Genomic DNA, 22,920 nt, shown 5'->3' with positions numbered 1-22,920 from the left:
ATTCATTTGCTATGATTAGCTATGAGTTTACAGAAAACTATTATTAACCAAAATTGAACACAAATTATGGTGGTTTGTCTGTGTTCTTTCATTATGTTACCCATGGATGAGGAACCATTGAGGCAGCATGATATAATGGAAAGAGCAGGGCATGATTTTGGAGCCAGAGATAACTGGTCTGAATCCAAATTTTGACATTGTAGCTTTCAACAAGCTGCCTTACCACTATTCTGAGTTTCATTATCAGTAAAAATGTAATAATTGTGGTATTATTTCAGTGTTAATATAAGGAACAGAGACATCAAATGCCTTTGAATGTAGTAGGTGCTAAAGTAGGTGTTCATAAATAGTGGTTGATTTTATTATTTTTTTATTGTTATAAGGAGCTTTATTTATATTGTTATTGGAAAAATGTAGGTAGGATTGTCATAGCCAACTTCAAGAACTCTCCCATTATCTGCTTAACAGACAATCCATGGAATGTTTTCCATCATAATGAGCTGTGATTGTGGGGGGCTTTGTGATACATATGAACTGATGATATATGGATTTTTGCTTCTGGCCTTTTTTGCTTGTCATATGGGACCCCATTGTCCATTGCTCTGGCATCATTTAAGTATTGGTCATTGGCATCGATCAACTTTTAAGGGTAAGGATATGTTTAATGAAGCTGATGATCTTTGACTCCCTTTGTGACTGAACATAGACTTTAAGCGACTGGATATAAGACTGTGCTAAGAGTATTTTTCGTGGTCAAAAATACAGAATTCTTTAGGTCAAAAGGAGCTTTCCTAAGCAGAATGATTTGCTGTATTTAGCATATCATCATAAGTAAAGGTAAATTTTCATTTAAAAATTAATAAGAAGATTAGGGAATATTCATACCTTATGATCTGCTCTGTTCTTTTTTAGCTTATATCAGCTTAAAAATTGCAATGGAATGAGTGAACCTTGAGGACATTATGCTAAGTTAAACCAGTCTCAAAAGGACAAATACTGTATAATTTCACTTATATGGGGTACTTAGGGTAGTCACATTCATGAGACAGAAAATAGAATACTGGTTGTCAGGGACTCTGGGAGAGAGGAATAAGTAATTATTGTCTAATAGATTCACAGTTTCATCTTTTCAAGATGAAAAGAATTATGTGGGTGATTGGTAGCACAACAATGTGAATACTTAATGCCACTGAATTGTACACTTAAAAATGATTAAGGTGGTATATTTTGTTATGTGCATTTTACCATGACTATATGATTGCAGTTTAAATATAGCAGTAGATATTAGACTATTACAGTAAGATAAAGTGAATATAGAAATGTGCAGTCACTCCTTGTACAAATATGATTGACTCGTTTGGTGATGTTTTAGAGAGAGAACTGAGTGCTTGAGTAGAGGATGATTGGTATTGAGAGAAAGAGAAAAGAGAAGAAACAGCAAGAAAAAGTAAATGTGTGTGTGTCTGTGTTTAAGAGAGAGAGAGGATAGCATTAATACTTCTAAGGGCTGAGAGAATGGAAAGTTTAGGCACTGTGAAAAAAGAGTTCATAAAAACAGTTGTAAATCAGTGGCTAAATACCCTCTAAAGCCTACAGGTCCACTTTTCTGTGTTATCAGACAACATAGTTGGGTTTGGATCATAGTCGTTACTCAAAAGTAGGAATTCTTTTAAGAAGAATCAAGATCTGAAAGAAATGTTTTGTATTATTTCTGTTTAATACATATAATAGCATCCTAATCTATAAGGGCAAAATATTTTGGCCTCTTTAAAACCTTCCTTTCTTTTTTGAGAGCAGGATCCCACCTCTTTTTGTTTTAGCTATTAATGCTTGTAATTGCCAGGCTCTCCTTTTTTTGTTCTATGAAATGTTGGAATTTATGCTGTGATTATTGGCAACTGTATCTGTTTAAGTTATATGTAAATACAAAAAGCAACCTATTAGCTTAAGTCCTTGGAAACTTTATATAAACATGCTTACAGAGTAGATATATTCTTCAATGAATATATATTAAGTATTCTCTACATAGCAGGCTTTGATGCAATATTAGGAATTTTGTCTCCAGAGATAAGTTATAATTCTTGCCCACAGGGAACTTAAATCTGAGAGTGGAATTAGAGGGGCCAGACATATAGTTAATTTTATGAATCATTGTCCTATCTAAAATGGAAGGCGTGGAAACCACCTTATCTAATGGTTTTAAAGTATATTCTGATAAGCTCTGGGAACTCAGTGCATATCTGTGGATTGGGGTAAGGAAAAGATGGGGTATGTTTTCTCCATTCAGGCTTCTATGAGAGTACCTTTGCTTTTATTTGTTTTATACTTCTGAACCTGGAAGAGTCCATTTTAGAAAAGAGTTCTGCAGCTTAAAAGAAAAATAAAATTTGAAAACAACTGACACCTAATTAATCTAATCTCTCATATTCATTGGGAAAACTGAAGATAATTGTCTTGCTCAGAATCACTACTTGGCAGGACGAAAACTAGAAATGAGGTCTGTTTGAACCTATGGCAACTTTTTTACTTTATTACGTCTATTTCTTAAAATGCCTATAGAAAATTAGTCTCAAAATTGCTTGTGGAGGTTAGTTGTGCCTATACAATCATTTAAGGGATACTTTTCGTCTAGTAAAGTAGTGTTACTCCCCTGCCCTTAGGCTAGTGAATTATCATTCGTAATTAATCATGAAAATTTTACAGTCTTTATCAAGATGTCAGGGAAAGCTACCTAATTTTATTTTTTTAAAAAGTCATTGTCCAGGGAGCTTTTCAGCCTTATCTGATACAGATAACTGGTTATAGGTGCTAAAGCCTTTCTCCCAAGCAAACAATTCAGTTGCTTTCCTTTGAGTGCACAATCATTAGGTATTATCTATTATGTATTTCTACATCCATAATCCCTTGATAAAAATGCCATTTTCATTTGTTATTTTCTTTAGTTTTGCTTCATTAATCATAGGCTGGATGTGTTTTGACAGTTCTAATAGGTAACCTCAGGTAACATCAAACATGTCATTTGGAGAGTCTGTTGCTCTTAAAATATTTTTTTCCCCAGCTTTAGTCATTCAGATACATTTTATTCATTAATAACTTGGCATCACATTATACCATCCTAACATATTCCTTTGGAAGAAGCATTTCAGTATGTTTCTTTTAGCTAAATTCTCAAATGATGTGAGGGTATTTAGGCTTTTGGGTTGGAGGACTTAAAATCTAATAATACATTAATTTTTTTATGCAGATATTTGATGGGAAACAGATTCCACAGAGAATGGTTGATGGATGGAATGCTTTTTTCTTTGATAAAACAGAAGAACTGGTAATTTTTGAAGTCTTTATGTTATAGAATACTTACTGATTGATACATGTTATGATTTGCATAATTTGATAATTTTAGTTGGATTCGGAGTCCATATTTTGGAAAGGTGTAGATCTTTCTTTTTCTTTTTTCTCACCTGTAGAAAAAACGTTTACCTTCACTTGGAAAGAACACAGAAACATTAGGAGAGCTCTGGTTGGGACTGCTTCGCTTCTATACTGAAGAGTTTGATTTCAAGGAATATGTAATTAGCATTCGGCAGAAAAAACTATTGACAACTTTTGAGAAGCAGTGGACATCCAAATGCATTGCAATTGAAGGTAATTATTCAGCTGATATTCGTTCAGGAATAAAACAAAACGAAAAGCCATAGTTTCATTTGGCCAAGAAAATTGATGGGAAAACAAACACATTAGAATTTGGAAGATTATTCCTTTTGAATTTTGAATTTTATCAGTTTCCATCTTTTATTCTATAATTTTAAAATAATAATTTGCTGCTTGGATAGTCTGAGTTATATAGTATATTGGAGTATAGTTACGGCTACTAGCATATTTTATATTATAGTGAACATAATTCTTAAAAAATAAAATTTTTCTTTTCTAGACCCTTTTGACTTGAATCATAACCTTGGTGCTGGAGTTTCTAGAAAAAGTAAGTTATTTAAATACAGAAATTCCCTGCTTGTAAAACTCTTCTTACACATTGTCTTCATCTTTATTGTTTTCTTCTTCAATAGTGACCAATTTCATCATGAAGGCATTTATCAATGGAAGGAAACTTTTTGGTACTCCCTTTTATCCACTCATTGGCAGAGAAGCTGTAAGTTTACAAAATTTGAATTCTGAATCTTCTCTTTTTTCTTACAGACTTTTTGTTTTGATAGTACAAGAAACCTACTCCTGTTTCTAGGTTGGTTTTAGAAATAAGGAAAGAGATGGTTATAGCTCTCTGTATTTTTTCTTATTGTGCTTCTAGTCCATAATGAGATATCTATTTGCTAAATCTTGTTTATTTGTTAAATTCTGTCATCCCCATTAGACTATAGTTTCATGAGGATGGTCCATATCCATGAGATTTACCATCATATTTCCTGTGCCAGTCATAGTGTCTGGCAAATAGAGTGTACCAAATAAGCATTTGTTGAGTGAATGAGCCTAGTTAGTCAAGACTCAGTATCCTTAAATTTTGAATTTGAGAGTACTGCCCAGTGCACCTCTTCATATGTAGAAATCTTGACGAAAATACAGAGAGAACACCACCAAATAAATACTTTAAAATTTGCTGAGGCGTCTGCTCTTATTTTGGTGTATTCTTAGCAAGCTGAATTAGATGGGACTGAGAAGATTCCTTTTACTTGAACTGAGTGGCATAGTGTTCCCCATTCCTCTTGGTCTCACTCTGGTTTCACTCGTTTTCTAATGGGAGGAGGTCTTAGTTTCACAGAGAGAGAAACTCCCAAGAGAAATACCATGTCTCTGCTATTCATAATGTCCTTGATCTTATTCAGTTCATTTTCAACACTCTTTTTGGAGGTGTGGGGTAAGAAAAGCAGAGAGAAGCCTAGAACTTTCCTCTGCTAGAGCACTGATTCTCAAACATTTTTGAGTATTGCTGCTTAGGGTGAGATGAAATGAGATGGAGAGAAATAAAATAATAGTAAAATTTGAAAGAGCTCAAAAGTCATGCAAGAATAAAATATCTGATAAAAGGAAAAACACAATAATAATTTTACTAAAATTTTAAGATAGCAATAAATGAAAAGTACAATTAGATCAAAACAAATCTTATGGTAGACTGATAAAACATTTTACCTGAAAATTATGGGAATTCCAACTATTGGTGTGAATATTTGCCATATATTCAGTGGGAACCTAGTAGTTTTATGCAGTCAGACTTTTTAGTAAAATACTAAATTAGAGTCCTCAGTAAACTGGAAATGTGCTAATTTTAGTCTATCATTCAAAATGAGTATGTAACTCTTAATAATTCAGTATGTTATAAGCAGTCCTAATAGATATCTAAGTCTTTGATCTTGAGTATCATTTGGTCAGATTTGGGGGCCTGACTATTTTTTTATCTACTTTATTGTATTTTAAAAATCAATAAGTAGTATTCTGTGGCTTGGATCTATCAGTTTACTCTCCTTTAATGGACGTTCAGTTGTTTTCATTATATCAGTGTTATAACTGGTACTGTAGAAAATATCCTTGTTTAATAGTCTTTCATACTTGCACATTCTTCACTTCAGTACATGTTTATTGAATTCCTACTTTGTAACTATTTCTCTATGTATTTGGATTATAACAGCATACCAAATAAATGTGTTTAATTCCTTTAGACTCTAATGAAAATGAAGACAAGTATATTTTCCACCTTTCTTGCTTACTCAGATATTCCCACCAGCTCTTCTCCTACATCATATATTGATCCATTTTCTTCCCTTCTATCAACCATCTTGTCTTCATTTTTCTCTCCATTTAGCATTCCCTAGTCTACTTTAAATTCCTTTGTACCACTGTCCTTCTTTTGCACCCTTGTGTGTTCAGCCTTACATAAATTCAGCCATCCACCATCTGTCTGTGCTTGGGCAGCTAAACACTACTAGAAAAAAGTTATAAAGCTATGCAGTTTATTTATATAGTACAGCTAGAAATTAATATTCACCAGTCTCACCTAAACTTTCAGTACCATCTGACATTTTTACTACATTTCTTTAGTTACCTGTATCTCCCATTCAGTAAGAACTATTTCATATTGTATTTATTTTACTCAGAATTCAGTGCACATTGCATTTTGTCCTACCTTTCACCTCTGCCATTCTAACTCTTGGATGTTTTCTCTCCTAGATAAAAATGATATCAGATAGTTAGTTATTCCTTCAACTTTTGACTAGATCTGCCTGCATCTACAGATATCTCTCCTTTATCAGAGACTCAATTTTCCATATGCATTCTAGATTTATTTGTTACTCTCTTTACCTTGAATCCTCAACCTGTTCATCTGTGTAAAACATTTTCAAAGATGAAATACATAAAATGTAATTGCAGATTAGCATTAATATATGAACATTTGGCATCGATTTTAACAATAGGAAACACTTTGAACCTCAATTAAGAGAAATGTCTCCCTCAGAAAGATTTCTTATTTTCTAATTAGTAAACTTGTATGGTATTACAAAAATATATTCAGTTATTAGTATATTTTGCAGTTCTTTAATAAACAAATGTCGTGTAATTTGCTCTCATTATATAAGTACTTGCATAATATCTTCAGTTTTGCCACAACACCTAATATATTTACTGTCTTGGCTCTTTACAGAAAAAATGCTGACCCCAGGTCTAGGCCACCTTAACTGGGATGGTGGGCTAGAGAAAAGTGGATAAAAGAGTTTTAGGAATAGAATGGATACAATTTGGTGATTAATTAAAGGTGATGGGTAAAGGAGAACAAGTTCAGAATGATACCTAGGTTTCTTCCTTAAGCAACTGGGTGAACCAAAAAAGGCCTTTATTTTGTCCTGGCAGAAAATATGATGATGATTTTATTTAGCTACATCGATTTCATCATTAGTAAATGTAAAGAATTATATTGCTTATTCTTTTTTTAAATATAAAGCTTTATTAAGATATAATTCATGTACTGTGCAATTCAACCATATAAAGTGAGCAATTCAGTGGTTTTTAATATATTTGCACGGTTGTGCAATCATCACCACAGTCTAATTTTAGTATGTCTTCCTCCTCTCTCAAGGAAACCCCTATCCCCATAGCAGTCAATCCCTGTTCCTTCTCTCTCCCACTCCCCAAATCATCAATCTACTTTTTGTCTTCGTAGATTTGTCTATTGTGGATATTTCATGTAAATAGACTTTCGTTACTGGCTTCTTTCATTTAGTGTAATGTTTTCAGGGTTCATTCTTGTAGTGTGTATCAGAACTTCATTTCTTTTATGGTTGAAAGTATTATATTGTATAGATATATCACATTTTATTTATCCATTCATGTGGACATTTTGGCTATTATAAGTATTGCTGCTGTGAGTATTTATGTACAAATTTTTGTGTAGATGTATGTTTTCATTTTGGGGGTGTATATACCTAACAGTAGACTTGTTGGATCATTTTGACAAATTTATGTTAACTCTCTTAGCAGCTGCCACACTGTTCTCTAAAGCAGCTATGCTATTTTATATTCCCACCAGCACTGTTTGTGGGTTCTAGTTTTTCTACATCCTCACCAATACTTGCGCAATTGTTTTTAGAATTATTATTATAGCCATCCTTAGTGAATGTGTTTCTCATACTTTTATCCTTGACTTTAGATACATTTGAAGAATGTTAAGTAGACATGTCCTCTTGCCTTCCAGAAAATTGGTGCTATTACAGAAAGTAGTCTTTGTGGTAGTGCAAAATGGAGTTAAAGCAGAGAAGGATAAGCAAGGTACTAGCATAAAGGAAAAATGAGCTTCTAAGACTTGGGAAAATGATTTACTTCTTATTGCTTCCCTACCTTCTCTTTTAGTATACCTTACTTCATAAAATAAATGTTATATGTCCTTGAAATTTTGTATGCAAATCATCATATTATAAATAAACCAGAGGATTGCTCTATTTACACAGAGCTCTTGTATACAGAGAATAATTTCTTTCCAGAAGTAGTGTAGTATAGCAATAAGCCTGAGCTTTGTAGTCGGTCAGACTTAGCTTTAAATTCTTTATCTGTTACTTATCAGCCTTTTTACTATGGGCAAATGACTTGAACTTTCTGAGCCTCATTTTCTTCATGTAGAAAATGAAGATGAAATACTATATTGAGATATACAAAGACGCTATAGGTGAATGAAAAAATAGGATGATGTAAAGTGGTTAGTACTGTTAGCAACTAAGATATCGATGATAATTCTGAATCTTATTTTCATATGGTTTTAGTTACAGTAAAATATTTGTTGATATGTCCTTTTTTTTTTTCTTTTTTAAACTACTTTTGCTTCTTGGTTTCCTTTCCATTTGGATTCAGAAGTTTGTAGTGATTTTTTTTCTTAATAAAGTTGTATTTTCTCCCTAGGAGTACTTCTTTGATTCCAGAGTATTAACAGATGGAGAATTGGCTCCCAATGATCGATGTTGCCGTGTATGTGGAAAAATAGGCCACTACATGAAAGACTGCCCTAAAAGGAGAAGGTTGGCAAATGATTTTGTATCAGCATTACAGGGAAAATAAATGTGAGGCCAATTGTAGCTATAACTGTGTTCAGATATGTTTACATGAGAAAATAAGTTCAGGGTTTTAAGTTGGACCTTAGGTAAATGTATATTCGAGCAGAATTTTTTTAATAGTGTGAGATTTATTTGTGGTATAGTGATGTCTCAACATTAATTTGTTCATGTATTCGTTAATTCACTCAGTTTTTTTTTTTAATTGAAGCATTTATTGACACCTACTGTATGCTGGGAACTGTGCCTAGGAGCCAAGAAAAAAAAATTACCAAGACCTGGGGTTCTTACTGAGGACTTCACAGTCATACAAACCAATAATTAAAATATAATTAACTGAATTTTTGAGGTATATGCTGTGAAGTATACATATATAATATATACCTTGAGGAATATGCATCCTATATACACCTTGAAAATATATCTATGAAATATACTTTGCTGCGTTCTATATGTATACTGTGTTTTTAATAGGCCAGGAAAATCCCTCATTTAGTAATCAAGTGTTGCCTAATCTAAAGAGCTTAGAACTTTCCAGAAAGAATAAATTTCTAGTTTCTATCACTGTTATTTACTGTTAAATTTAGGCAAAACACTTACCTTTTCTAAGCTTCTGTTTCTTTCCCTGTAAAATGAAGATAAAACCAACCTCTAAGGATCGTTACAAGATTCAAATTAGATATTAAAAATTTTTTTATTTTGTATTTTTTTATAAAACAACTGGAATACCCAGTTTTTGCCATATGAGTAGGTGTGCTGTAAATGTGAGTTCCCTTGACTTCAAGAAAATGCACAAAACATGATGAGGATGTTAGTCCCTGAATTGTGAAACTCTTATGTAGTTTAGTTTGTTCTGTGACTCACTCAGTTTACAAGTCCCTAGCCCCACATTATTGGTATCAGCAGTTTACTGTTTAGACTAAAGAAGAAAGACAGTGAAGAAGAGAAGGAAGGGAATGAAGAGGAGAAAGACTCCCGTGATCTTCTTGAACCCCGAGACCTCCACGATACTCGAGACTTCAGAGACCTCAGATGTTTCATATGTGGAGATGCAGGACATGTACGAAGAGAGTGCCCAGGGGTCAAACTGGCCCGTCAGAGGAATAGCAGTGTGGCAGGTAAGTTGAATGGTTGAAAATAATATTTGGTAAAAATGAAGTAACTTATGTTGATGCTATTCTAAGGACCCTAATTCCTCTATTCCAAACCTAGCTGTATGATTTTGGACCTTATAATTTCTTAAAGAGATAAAATTTAGACAGGTTTTTATTTGAACAGTACTTGAATATGTTCACTATCGACGTCTTAGCAGTCTGTTGTATTCAATCAACTCCTAAGTATTTAGATTTGAGTCACACTCTATTTCTCTCACTACATAAAGTTAAGAGAAGTTAACGAGAGGTTTTTTTCTGGGAACATATAGAAGAAATTATATCTCTTCCCACTGCTGTTATGAGAAAGGGAGATCTGTTCCTTTTATATTTCATATGGAATTTTAAGAATTAGAAACCCAAATGAGAGTTTATTGAAAGAAAATAATAGAATGTTTTAGAAGTGATCATTTTCAGTTATGCGGATTCTTATTGCAGAAAGTATTATTTCAGACAGATATATTGTCTTTTAAAAAAGCAATGTGAAATTTGTTCTTGTTTCTAGGTTCATTGTAATTTTTTAGTGATAAGTATTGAAAAATGGCTTTAAAAAATTAGTCGTTGCAATCCTTCATGAACATAATTATACTTTAAAAGTTCAAGTTTATAAAATCAGAGACTCTTTTAGTGAAGTAGAGAGTTTATTGCTTGTCATTTCTCTGCTCTTTTCCTTGTCTGTTGATTATCTTTCTGATGTCTTCTCTTAGCAGCCCAGCTGGTCCGCAATCTTGTAAATGCCCAGCAAGTGGCTGGTTCATCCCAGCAACAGGGCGATCAGTCCATAAGGACTCGACAGCCCTCAGAATGTGTAAGTACTCTGCTTGCAAATGGGTTAGTCTTGGCAGGAAGAGGGTAGGGATACCACCCACTATATTTTGAGTGGGTGATAAGGTTGACATTTCAGACTGGCAATTAACCATCTTCCAGATTATACAGTGCTTTGTAGAGGTGTCCTTGCTAGATGTATGAGGTGGAAAGAGCATTACTTTTGGAGTAATGTAGATCTGGGTTTATATCTATGAGCAAGCTCTTTAACTTCAGTTGTAAAATAAGATAACTACTTAATAAGGTTGTTAGCTGGATTAAAATAAGGTAATGACTTTGAGGTTTCAGGGCTTTGCCTAGTGGAGAAATATCAGTACCACTAATGAAAATAGAAAAAAATATTGAACTTATTAGGAGTTTAGTACTGTTAGGGCAATATATGCATGGCATTTTACTTGCTTGAAACTTTTCTTTGTCTTCTCATAGCTGATGTGGATACTTAGTGAAATATACCCTGTAAGAAGAGTTTTGAATTAGAATTCAGATTCACAAGTTTCATTTTAACTTTGCTGAGTTGCTCTTAACCTTTTTCTGAATCTGTATTTACCTTGCACTTCTAAATTAATTAATATTAATTGAATGTTTATGCTTAACCTAACACTAAAGTACTTTATACTTATCAAATTTAATCCTTTGAGTGGCTCTGTGAAGTGGTAGAAATTAGTATGATCAAATTTTACAAATTGGGAAGCTGAGAATAAATTAAAAGATTCAAACCTAGGTCTGTGTAGCTTCAAAGCTATTAACTATTAAGCATGCTAAATCTGACATGATCTCTATTTTAGAAAAAAATTCTTAGAGCATTTGAAGAGCAGTAGTACAGACAATCTTGGAAAAACATTTAGGAGCCCACTAAGATGTATCTGTTATCTTGAATTTGATGTTTATATTTTCCACATGTATTGTTTAATCTTCACAAAAACCTGTAAGGTAGATTCAATTATTATTTCTATTTTATGGTGAAGAGACAGATTTAAGTTTCTTGCCTGTGGTCAACAGCTACTTGGAACCAGAACTTGAACCCTCAGGCTCTTGTCTCCAAAACCTGTGCTCTAACCACTTTCTTATCCTGTCCTAACTTTATCTGCTTCTAGCACTCACTTTTCTCTCACCTGGATTGAGAAGAGTCTGTCTAATGGATGTTGCTACTCCGATGTCTCCAAGCACTTCAGCTTCAACATGTCTAGAATGTAGCTTTTATATATCAACTCTCTTTGGAGAGCTGGAGAGATAATATAAGCAACTTTTTCTTATGTTCTCCATTTCATTGAATGATTGCATGCTCTTTCTAGTTTCAAGAACTCCTTCTCCCTCAACCCCCACATCCAGTCAGTCACCAAATTCTGCTGTTTTATTCTTTTAGCTATAAAAAAAATAGCTAGCTCATAGCCATTTTCTTCTCTCTGTCCCTGTATTGTATTTCTCTACCATCATCTCAGAACTATTATATTATAGTAGCCTTTTAAACAGTTTCATCAGTCTTTTATTTATTTTTAAAAATATTTTCTATTCATATTAAGCCAGAATAATTTTTTCTAAAATGCAGTCGTCATGTTTCTATGTTTAAGACCCTTCAGTCATTTCCGGGTGACCTCAAGATAAAGTCTAAACTACAAAGCCTATAGTATCCTTCATTATCTTTCCCCTATTTAGTTCTTCAGCCTCAGATTTGCCATTCCCCTTCCCCTGTACTCCAGTAATAAAAAACTTTCAGATTCCAGTTACTTTAAAAGCCATATGTTTTCGTGCCTGTAGACCTTCAATTATGTTGTTTGCCTGAAACAGTCTTTCCTTCCCCTTATCCCTACCCTCTTTTAAATCAGACTGTTTTCTGTTTACCCTTGAGTCTCAGCTTAAGAGTCATTTTCCCTAGGAAGCTTTCCTTGATTTCTTCTTCCTTTAATCTTATTTTCCCTCCTTTTCTCAAAGTGGGTTTAGGTGTTTACACTCTGTAATTTTATTCTGTGCTATACATTATTGCATTCTTTATCATAATAATCATTGTACTTTATTGTGATTGGTTATGTAATCATGATCTGCTCCTCTTCCTTTCCCCCACAAACTTTAACTTCCGTGATGATGTACATGTTAGTATTGTATTTTTAATTCCTAGAACAATGTCCAGTACATAATTGACATTCAGTAAATACTTTTTGAAGTACTCAGTGAAAGTTACTGTGAGATATTTAGATGTAAGTTTCTAGTTATAATTGGAAATGTAGATTCTACATGATGGGAATGATGGGCTCTCTCTTCTTTAAGCAGTAAAAAAGTTTATGAGGTAATACCTATGTGAGAGAGGATTTGAGGAACTTGGGAAAAATTCTACCTTCATGTAAAATGAGATTCTATTGTTTATTATTATATACATTATAGAGTTCTGTTTATAATGTTCTAATGAAATAACTCCATAAATTTGTATTTTGATAATCTGTTTTTATAAAATTAAGACATTTGTAAATTAATTTTAAAATGTATCTTTTTTTTCTGCAGTCTGATTCACCATCATTTTCTCCTCAGCCCCAGCCATTTCCCCAGAACTCTTCCCAATCAGCTGCCATTACCCAGCCTCCATCCCAACCAGGATCCCAGCCCAAGCTTGGCCCACCTCAGCAGGGAGCCCAACCTCCCCATCAGGTCCAGATGCCTATGTATAACTTTCCCCAGTCACCACCAGCTCAGTATTCTCCCATGCACAATATGGGATTGTTGCCAATGCATGCCCTCCAGATCCCTGCCCCATCCTGGCCTATCCATGGTCCAGTGATCCACTCTGCCCCAGGCAATGCCCCCAGCCTGAACGATCCCAGCATCATCTTTGCACAGCCTGCTGCCAGACCTGTGGCAATCTCTAGCTCCTCTCGTGATGGACACTGGCCTCGTACTGTGGCTCCAAATTCCCTGGTGAACAACGGTACAGTGGGGAATTCGGGTAACCCTTCCTTTTCTTCTTTTGTATCTGTCTGTCTGTAGATAGGTTAGGTGATTAGCTTATTGGTTGAACCTGGGAAAATGTGAAGACAAGGATGGATAGCAAGCAATATTTGTGGAGGGGCAGCATAGAATAAAGGTAAAGAGAGTGGGCTGTGGATTCAGACTGCTTGGATTTGAATTCTGCTGTTTATTACGTGGTATTGGACAGTTGCTTAATCTTTGTGCATTAGTTTTATCTGTAAAATAGGAGAATAATAGCATCTAACTCACAGTGATAGTGTGAATATTAAGTGAGGTAATGTACCTAAATGTTATTTATGATTATTTTAAATTTTTGCTGCAATCCTGCTTTGTGTAGGTATTATAAGCACTCATTTTGCAGTTGAGGAAATTGAAGTGTTAAATAAGTAACTTAACTATCATGCTATCATAATTAATCATAGTAGATCCAAGATTTAATCCAATTTCTTTCTTCAGAACCTGTCTTCTTTGCCCTTGACTTTTACTATCTTCCAGTAAAAATATTGGTAGCACTTTATAGCATTAAAAATATTTTTTGATATCTAAGTAATAGATATTCATTATAGAATATTTGAAAAAGAAAAAATTATCCATATCTTAACTCCTAGGCATAATTGCTAAGTAATATTTTGGTGTATTACCATCCAGTCATTTTCTAATATTTAAAAATAGTTCATATAGGCCATAAATCTAGTTTTATATCTAGTTTTTAGAGATAATTATTTTTATTTTAAAACTGTTGTGGAAAATTTGAAATGTATATAAAAGGAGAGAGTAAAGTAAAAAGAGCCTTCCCATTACCCAGCTGTTACCAGTATTTACTATTTTTTTATCTTACATCTTCATCCTATTTTAAAAAATGGCTTGACTATTTAATCAAATCTGAGACATTAGATCAAATTTTCTTATAACAACTTTAGTTTTAGCCCTTAAAAAAAAATCAAGACTTTTACTGTACCTAGGATCATCTAATACTCAGCTCTTGTTCCTTTTCTCCCATTTCTCTAAAATTATTGTTGTTGTTGATTTATTTGAATTAAGATTCAAACAAAGCCCATTTATTGCACGTGGTTATTACATCTTTTTAGTCTCCTTTAATTTATAACAATTCCCTCTCACTATTTTCTTCATATTGAATTTATAGAAGAAACTGTAGAGATTCCCACATTCTGGTGTTGGCTGATTGTATCTTTGTGGCATTAACATATACCTCTGTCCTGTAAACTGGTAGTTAGGTCCAGAGGCTGGATTAGCTTCAGACTTTTTTTGTTGTTGTTGGCAAGAATCTTATTTCTTGATTGGTCCTGTATGTCTTCTCGAAGTAACTAACTGGTTGTTCTTCTTTCATTGACTTTAAGATTGATAAGTGAGTTAGGTGATGTCAGCCTCTTCTATCCATTATAAAGCTCCTCATTAATTTTTATATAATAGTCTTAGCCACCATTGGTAATTATTGTTGCTATCCATTATTTCTTTTCTTTTCTTTTTTTTTTTTGCTATCCATTATTTCATTAGGAATTGTAAAATAATTATTTTTCTATTTACTATTTGTAATTCTTCTATAAAGAACTTTTCCTTATTAACTGCTTGGTTATCCTGACATATAATTTGTATAGGAAATGTAGATTTAAAAGCTTGATTTATTCCCTTTATCAATTTACAAAAGAATTCTAGTGATAATTTTAAACAAAAGTATGCTGTTCCTTAGAACACTGTTGGAGGAGGTATCTCTGACCTCTTTTGGAACAATACAGATTAATGTATTTTGCTGAGCAGAAATGCCAGAATGTGGAAACTCATTTAGATTTCCAAAATCGAAGGATATATGAGACACATGGCCATTTAAATGTGGCCTCTGCTTCTCTCATTCAACAAATGTTTATTGTGTATATATATGCCATGCCTTGCACCGTGATAGTCATTCAGTTATATAACCTAAAGAAAGACCCAGTGTTTTGCCCTTTGATATATTGGCTCAGTTTTTACAGTTTTAAGTCCTCCCTCTCCCCACTGCAAATTGATCTTTGTTTTAGCTTTAATGAACTTAATGAACTAATCCCAAATGCATTGTATTATCTCTTACCCTTGATTGTTTATCTGCCTGGAGTATCTTCTCTATTACTTCTTCTGGTTACTCTCACCTCCTGCTATACTCCAAAGCTTGGCTAATTCACTTACCTCTATTTTTAAATTTAGATCACTTTCTTCAGAAAGCCTTTAACTTCTGCTGATTCTATTCTCTAGTTGTATTAGGTATTCTTTCTCTCTTCCATGCTTCCTTTCTGTCCATATTAGAATACTTGTCTTACTGTGTTGAAATTATTTACTGCAGAACCAATTAGACTGAACTTCTAAAAACTATGAATTGTTTCTTGCCTGTCATTGTCTCCTTAGTGTCCAGTAGGGTGCCTGATATATGGTAGATAATGTGATTTGTATAATATATTATTATATAATAAACTATTACTCAGTAAATGTTTATTATATGTTGGAAGGGTGTTTAAATCCTAGTTAATATTATAGCTAAAATTACTATTATGTTAAAAATGAAGGGTTGGATGAGAATATGTTAAAATAATAATAGCGGTTGTATTAGAATAGGTTGTGTGAATTTTTTTCCTCATTTTTGAAATTATCTTTAATGAGGTTTTATTACTTATGAAAATATTTGGTTGTGAAAAATGGCCAGGGAAATTGGAATATATTTTTAAAAATAACGCTTTTATATTAAAACTTCATTTCTTAGTTGATTAGGACTTCAGTATGTATATTTAGTCTCATTTATTTTTTGTAAACTTTGAGCCCCGCAGCTTCTGCTTTTATTTGTAACTTGGCTTTATTAACCTGTGGTAAACAAGTGCTTTGTTTTCGTGGTTACCTCCTGAGAATACTGAACTTAAAAGAAAGAATGTGGCTAGTATGGTTTTTAGTTTTCTTTTCTCTACTCCTTCCTATCCCATACCTCCTAATTTGAGTTCCTCTTAGGAAGTTTAATGAATAAGGGCAGTGTTTTTCAGATTATTTTCTGCCACTTTGAACCCTGAATGATAAAAACCACCAGAAATGATGCAGAAGATTCAGGGAGTGCTGTACTCTGAAGGATGTACTTAAAGATCATCTTAAAGGGAAGAAGATTGGTGGGGATAGTTTGTCATGGAAAGGAGTCATATTTTTTGAGTTCCTATTTGTATGCCAGGACTTAAGTAAGCCACTTTTATTTTTTGTTATATAATACAACAACCTGAAGTTCATAATTGAACCTTAGTAATTTTTGGAACTGGGATTTGAATTTATACCTGTTTGGCTCCAAAACCCTAGTACTCTACCATTATACCACAATGCCTCAGCTTCCAATAAATAAGATCTCCTTCCAGGCCAAGATAAAATTAATTTTAGGATTGTTGGCATTGTCTTTAGGATAAAATGTAAGCTCCTTAATGATGTACTAAGAGTTTTTTGAATCCTGCCTACTTATCCAGCCTTTCTCTAACTACTTCCTCCCTTAATCTCTATCTCTACATTGTCAATCATTTTGCATCTTCCCAAATTTACTGTACTTTGCTGCTTCCTGGCTTTTGTACATGCTATTTCTTTTGTCTAAAGTGCCCTCCTTGCCCCATTTTGCCTGATTAACTTGTTCTGTATACTTGAAGACTCAGTTTAGTCAGTCATCTTAGGAAAACCTCTATCCTTGAACAACTTGGTTAGCCCCTCTCTTTGGAATACCTTCCACTGATCTGTTGTAGCAGTTACTTTATATTAGTGTATATGTCTTCTTATATGTCCTCTGCATGAACAATTTGAGCACAATTACAATGTTTGATTCTTTAAAAATTTTTTTTTGGTATCCTTTGCATTTAGCATAGTTCTTGGCCTTACATAGTTACTCAGTAAATCTTGTGGAATGAAAGAATATATGAATGAACAAACTAATGTTTTAAAATATATCTTTCCTTTCTTATTGAAATGCAGAGGCAGGCTTTCCAGGACTAAATCCTCCAATTCCGTGGGAACATGCAGCACGTACCCATTTCCCTCTTGTCCCAGCTTCGTGGCCTTATGGTTTGCATCAAAACTTCATGCATCAGGGAAATGCCAGATTTCAGCCCAACAAACCTTTCTATACTCAAGGTACTATTGCTTACAAATTGTTAACATGCTTGCTGGGTTTTGTTCTGGGACAAAGTGCTTTTGTGAAGGCTAGGATCCAAGAGTGAAAATTCATGTGTTTAGCAGGCATTTATTGAAAGAACATGCTGTGTGCCAGACTGTGCTAGGTGCTTGTTTTTCAAGCAAGAATTAAGTAAAACCCCCACAATTAATGCATATTTTATTAGGAGAGCCAGACATGAATAAAATAGACAAGAATAGGAGCTTAGAGGAATCAGTTAATGTTGCCCCAGTAGAGAGAGCAGGATATGGATACCAGGCATCAAATCACACCAGATTTTTACATTCGAACTAGATCTTGAAAGAGATACAGGATTTTTTCCCCCTAGAGATTATCTAGCAATTAGAGAAGGGAGAGTGTTCTTTAGCTGAGGGAATAATGTCTGTAAAGTCTCAGAGTTTTGCCTGGCATAATGGGGGAAAAAAGAGAAAAAAGAGAAAATAATAGGACAAAAGGATGAGGTAAATGAGAAAGATGTATAGGTGATGAGACTTCTAGAAGGTAGGCTGAGGCCATATTATGAAGGAGTTTAGATTCAGTTTAGTAAGCAGTCGGGGTCTAATAGAAGTTTTTGAGTTGAGTAGTGACATGGTCAGATTTGTTTAGTAAAACTAAGACTCGAATGATAACAGAATTCATTATATTCTGTTGGTGCTGATGTACCAATAATAGCTTTAAGTAATATAACAAACTAAGGAGAATGCCAGGAACTTGTAACGTTTTGTCTAACCTACTTGCCTCAAAAGTATCTCAGTTATAATAGGCAGTGTCTGGTTAACCTAGGAGTTCAAAAAACTAGAGTCAGAGTTATTAGTTAAACTTAGGAGTTCAAGAAATTAAATGCACTGAGGAAATGTTGACTGAATGAAATGATAACATTTAGGGGAAGCCACTGGTATGAGTGTTAAGCTTGATACATTTAGACCTCCCTCAACTATCCATGTACTGCTGGGGCATTCCTGTGTTATAGAGTGGCAGAACCTTGACTATGACTGCTTTCTTATTCTGAACAAAGAACTAGGGCTGAGGGAAGTTATTATTGTTCATATAAGCCTTTGTAGCGGGGAGAGTCTGAAGTTTTTCCCTGGTGGGTTTGTTCCCCTTGACTCTCCTCCCCTCTGTCTCTCTTTTGTCTCCTCTCTTTTCTTTCACATGCCCACATTTCCCTTCACTCCCCCTCCTTCCCAACCACCATAAATGTTTTGACATGCTTCATTACCTCTTTACTGTGTAAGTAGAATAAAAGAGAATAGCTACAAGTTAATTCTAAGAGGTTGTCAGACAAATAGGCACAAGCCTTTCAGTTTCCTGTCTGTGTTGTGTCCAACAGACAGATGTGCCACCCGTCGGTGTAGAGAGCGTTGTCCCCACCCACCAAGAGGAAACGTGTCGGAGTAATGCGAGTCCATTTTCTTTCAGCTGGTCTACCGATGTACAGCAACCAGCCAATCCTGCTGTCTCAAGGGTATCCGTACCTCAATGTCAGTTACATTCAGCAGAAAAAGTGACATTTAATGGAAAGCAAAACAAATCAGGTCTTGATTTAAAATTTTAACACGTTTAGATAGCTTATTTAAATTCTAAGACTGTTTTTAAAGACTGTATTATTTGTATATAAATATGAACTATAGTTTTTACTAGTATCACCAAACTGAGTGATACAAATTTCATCTATTTTATTACCCTATTTTTAAGGGAATTTTATGTTTTGTTTAACCTTGATGAATTGTATAAAGAGAGAATTTAAAAAATTACATTCTTTATTTTCTATTAGCTGTATTCATACTTTGGTTGCTTCAGACTTTATATATATTGTTCTTAAGAATTAGGAAAGACTTTCTTGTGTTTTAAATTTGTCACTTCTATTCTTTACAGAACCTTGTAGTGCCAAAAACTTTTTAAAAGGTAAAAAAAAAAAATAATAATAAAATAAAACTACAACATGAAGATTCAGAATTTTCCTTTATATTCTTGTATATTGAAAGTACTCAAACTTGAACAGAAAGTTGCTTTTATCTGTATTTGAAGCATTTCTATTTTAAGTTAACAAATCTTTTGACAAGGGTCAAACTTGGTTAATTCATCTGGTTGTTTAGATGATGGAAATATAATGTAAAAATTCAGAGATTTGTTTTACTCTCACTGAATAGAGTATTCTAACTTACAGACTTAGTTTTAGAAATCCAAGGATCTTTTCGTGTCCTTTATTTTATTAGATCTTCACAACACCCATATGAAGTTGATAGAAGCAGATGCTATCTCCATTTTGTCATTGAGAAAACCAAGGTACAAAACAATGAAGTGAATTTGGAAATAGAATTGAAACAGATCTTTTGAAGAAGAGATTTTAAACACAGACTGATACTGACTGTTAGAGTGGAGGCAAGGTAATTCTTATTTGTGAGGAACTAGTATATGTCAGACTGTCCATTCTGAGTCCTGTACTACTACCTGGAAAGCACACTTGCTAGGATGGTGTTTACCAGTAATGTTTGTGGTCAGTGATTATAGTTGGAATTCAAACTTGTGTCATTGATGGTAGATATTTTAGTTATTTTGGGTAGTAGACATTGAGATAAAGTCATTTTGTCTAAACCCCTCAATTAGACTTGCCAGGGGTTAGGCTAAATGCTATAGATTTCTTCAGAAATCTACAGAATAAATAAAAAGAAATGTATTTAATGGACAGTGTATTATCTTTGTTCTGCTTCCTCAGATATGCATTACTTAAATAGGAGACTACCTGGGCTTTTGCCATATTTTCCATGGAAGATGCTTGAAATCTATTGTAGGAGGTTGAAGGCTTTCCTGCCATATTTACAGTCCTAAAAAGGTATTTATTTTATGTTAAGATCAGGCGTATTTACTGTTAGTTTTTCATATTAAAGCTTCAGCACTCAGAATCCTACCAAGTGGTGGAGTTAGCTAATTTGTTTTCTTAATGAGATACCTGGCTCAATGTGTGTTTTTATGTTAAAATAAAACTTGGAGCATTCAAGATTTTCTTTTAGTGTTCAATCATCTCCTTTCAGGTCTTAAAGAATAGGTTATGAGGTGTACAGGGTGTTCATTTTGTTCTACTTTGTGTATATTTGAAATTTTTATTAAAAAGAAAATCTGCAACAAGACTACCCCAACTCAGACTACCCCCTTCCTTCCTAAAGGAAAGCACTATACCATCTGGCAAAATGAATTTATGGGCCAATGAACCACAGTAACCTAGGCTTTACTTATAGGACAGACAGTGTTATATATAGTAATTTTCAGCATCTAATATGTCCCTTCTTCAGCAATTGTCAGTGTTCAATAACTAGCAAAACTATTCCTAGTTGAAGATTCCTAGTTTGTAGTTTATAAAGTAGCAGCTCAGTTTCATAAGTTTGCAAACTTTTCATAGAAGTTGTAAACTTAAAAAGTTTTTATGAATTCACATTTATTGTAGAGCAGTTGAAAAGTCCAAAAAATTAATCTTATGCAGAGAACACACATACCCTTTTGTTTTAAAATGTTTTGTATGTTTCATAATAGAGACATTAATATTTTCCCTTGCCGTTAAAGACTATTCAAAAATGTGAATATTAATAATGTACTGTGTAATTTTTTCAGTCCTCTAAGATGATCAATTTTGCTACATCGTTTTTTCATATATATAAAAAATATTTGTAAAGTGATGGGCTAAAGCTATTTTTTAAAATGTTTTTCAATTATAGTTGACATGCAATATTATATGTCAGGTGTACGATATAGTGATTAGTCATTTATATATCTTACGAAGTGATCACCATGATAAGTCAGTCTGGCACCCATCTGATACCATAGTTATTACAATAATATTGACTGTGTTCCCTATGCCGTACTTTACATCCCCATGACTATTTTTGTATCTGGCAATTTGTACTTCTTAATCCCTTTCATTTTTTTCACCCATCCACCACTGAAATTCATCAGTTTGTTCCCTGTATCTCTGAATTTGTTCCTGTTGAGTTTGATTTTTTATTTTGTTTAGATTCTACATGTAAGTGAATTCATGTGGTGTTTTTCTCTGTATGACTTTTTTCTCTTGACATAATAATACCCTGTAGGTCCATCCATGTTGTTGCAAATGGGAAGATTTCATTCTTTTTTATGGCTAATATTCCATTGTATATATGTACCACATCTTTATCCATTTATCTGTCAGTGGACACCTAGGTTGCTCCCATATCTTGGCTGTTGTATATAATGCTGCAGTGAATATAGGGGTGGGGTGCATATCTTTTTGAATTAGTGTTTTGGATTTCTTTGGATTAATACCCAGAAGTGGAGTTACTGGATCATATGGCAGTTCTATTTTTAATTTTTGAGGAACCTCCATACTGTTTCCCATAATGGCTGCACCAGTTTACAAGCCCATCAAGAGTACATGAGGGTTCCTTTTTTTCTACATCCTCGCCTACACTGGTTAATTTATTGATAATAGCCATTTCTGTCAGGTCTGAGGTGGTATCTCATTGCGATTTTGATCTGCATTTCCCTGATTAGTGATGTTGAGCATCTTTTCATGTGTCTTGTCTATTCGTGTCCTTGTATTGTTTTAAACTGGCAAGAACAGATACTATACTTGATTTTAGCCAGAAGGCGAGAAGTGATCCTTGGATTGTTTTTTTGATGCTGAGCTGTATGAGTTATATATATATTATGATATTAACTACCATTGGATATATCATTCGCAAATAACTTCTCCAGTTCAGTATGTTGCCCTTTTGTTTTGTTGATGTTTTCCTTTGTGGCGCAAGTACTTTTTAGTTTGATGTAGTCCCATTTGTTTATTTTTGCTTTTGTTTCTTTGCCTTAGGACACATATCCAGAAAATGATTGCTAAGACCAGTGTCAAAGACTTTATTGCCTATGTTTTCTCCTAGGAATTTTATGGTTGCAGGTCTTATATTTCAGTCTGTAATCCATTTTGGGATTTTTTTGGTATATGGTGTAAGAAAGTGGTCTAGTTTCATTTTTAGGATAAAGCTGTTTTTGTGTATGTTTTCCTATTATGGAGAATTCCTATAAATGGGATGATTAGGTAAAACAGATAAAAGTTCTAAGGTTCCTGTGACATATTGCCAAATCGTTTTACAAAAATGGGCTCATATTGTTATGGTAAGTTAATTTTACTTGGATTTAGCAAAAGGAAAAAAATGTGAAAATGAAATGCTCAACTTAAAACTTTAATTTGTATAAGAGAATCTAGTTCTAAGTTTCCTATGAAAATTAAAGACAATTATAGGAAATATTAAAGAGGCTG

At 33.7% G+C, this 22,920-nt stretch overlaps 1 protein-coding gene across 1 annotated transcript in view; it reads left to right on the top strand.

The window, feature by feature from the left end:
* Window positions 1–20,639, top strand: part of TUT4 (terminal uridylyl transferase 4) — a 107,982-nt gene extending 87,343 nt beyond the window's left edge. Inside the window, exons 22-31 of the mRNA XM_039886312.1 lie at window positions 3,245–3,322; window positions 3,465–3,642; window positions 3,929–3,976; window positions 4,062–4,144; window positions 8,389–8,504; window positions 9,444–9,655; window positions 10,396–10,496; window positions 13,007–13,445; window positions 17,441–17,599; window positions 18,970–20,639. Of these exons, the coding sequence (XP_039742246.1) occupies window positions 3,245–3,322; window positions 3,465–3,642; window positions 3,929–3,976; window positions 4,062–4,144; window positions 8,389–8,504; window positions 9,444–9,655; window positions 10,396–10,496; window positions 13,007–13,445; window positions 17,441–17,599; window positions 18,970–19,037 (1,482 nt within the window). The 3' untranslated portion in view covers window positions 19,038–20,639. The remainder of the gene's footprint in view (window positions 1–3,244; window positions 3,323–3,464; window positions 3,643–3,928; window positions 3,977–4,061; window positions 4,145–8,388; window positions 8,505–9,443; window positions 9,656–10,395; window positions 10,497–13,006; window positions 13,446–17,440; window positions 17,600–18,969) is intronic.
* Window positions 20,640–22,920: the final 2,281 nt, after the last annotated feature.

The sequence above is a fragment of the Pteropus medius genome, unplaced genomic scaffold (genome assembly GCF_902729225.1).
Source record: "Pteropus medius unplaced genomic scaffold, Ma_sr-lr_union100, whole genome shotgun sequence".
Classification (NCBI taxonomy): domain Eukaryota; kingdom Metazoa; phylum Chordata; class Mammalia; order Chiroptera; family Pteropodidae; genus Pteropus; species Pteropus medius.
Note: the sequence above shows the minus strand (reverse complement) of the source record. Positions and strands in the feature narration are given on the sequence as shown.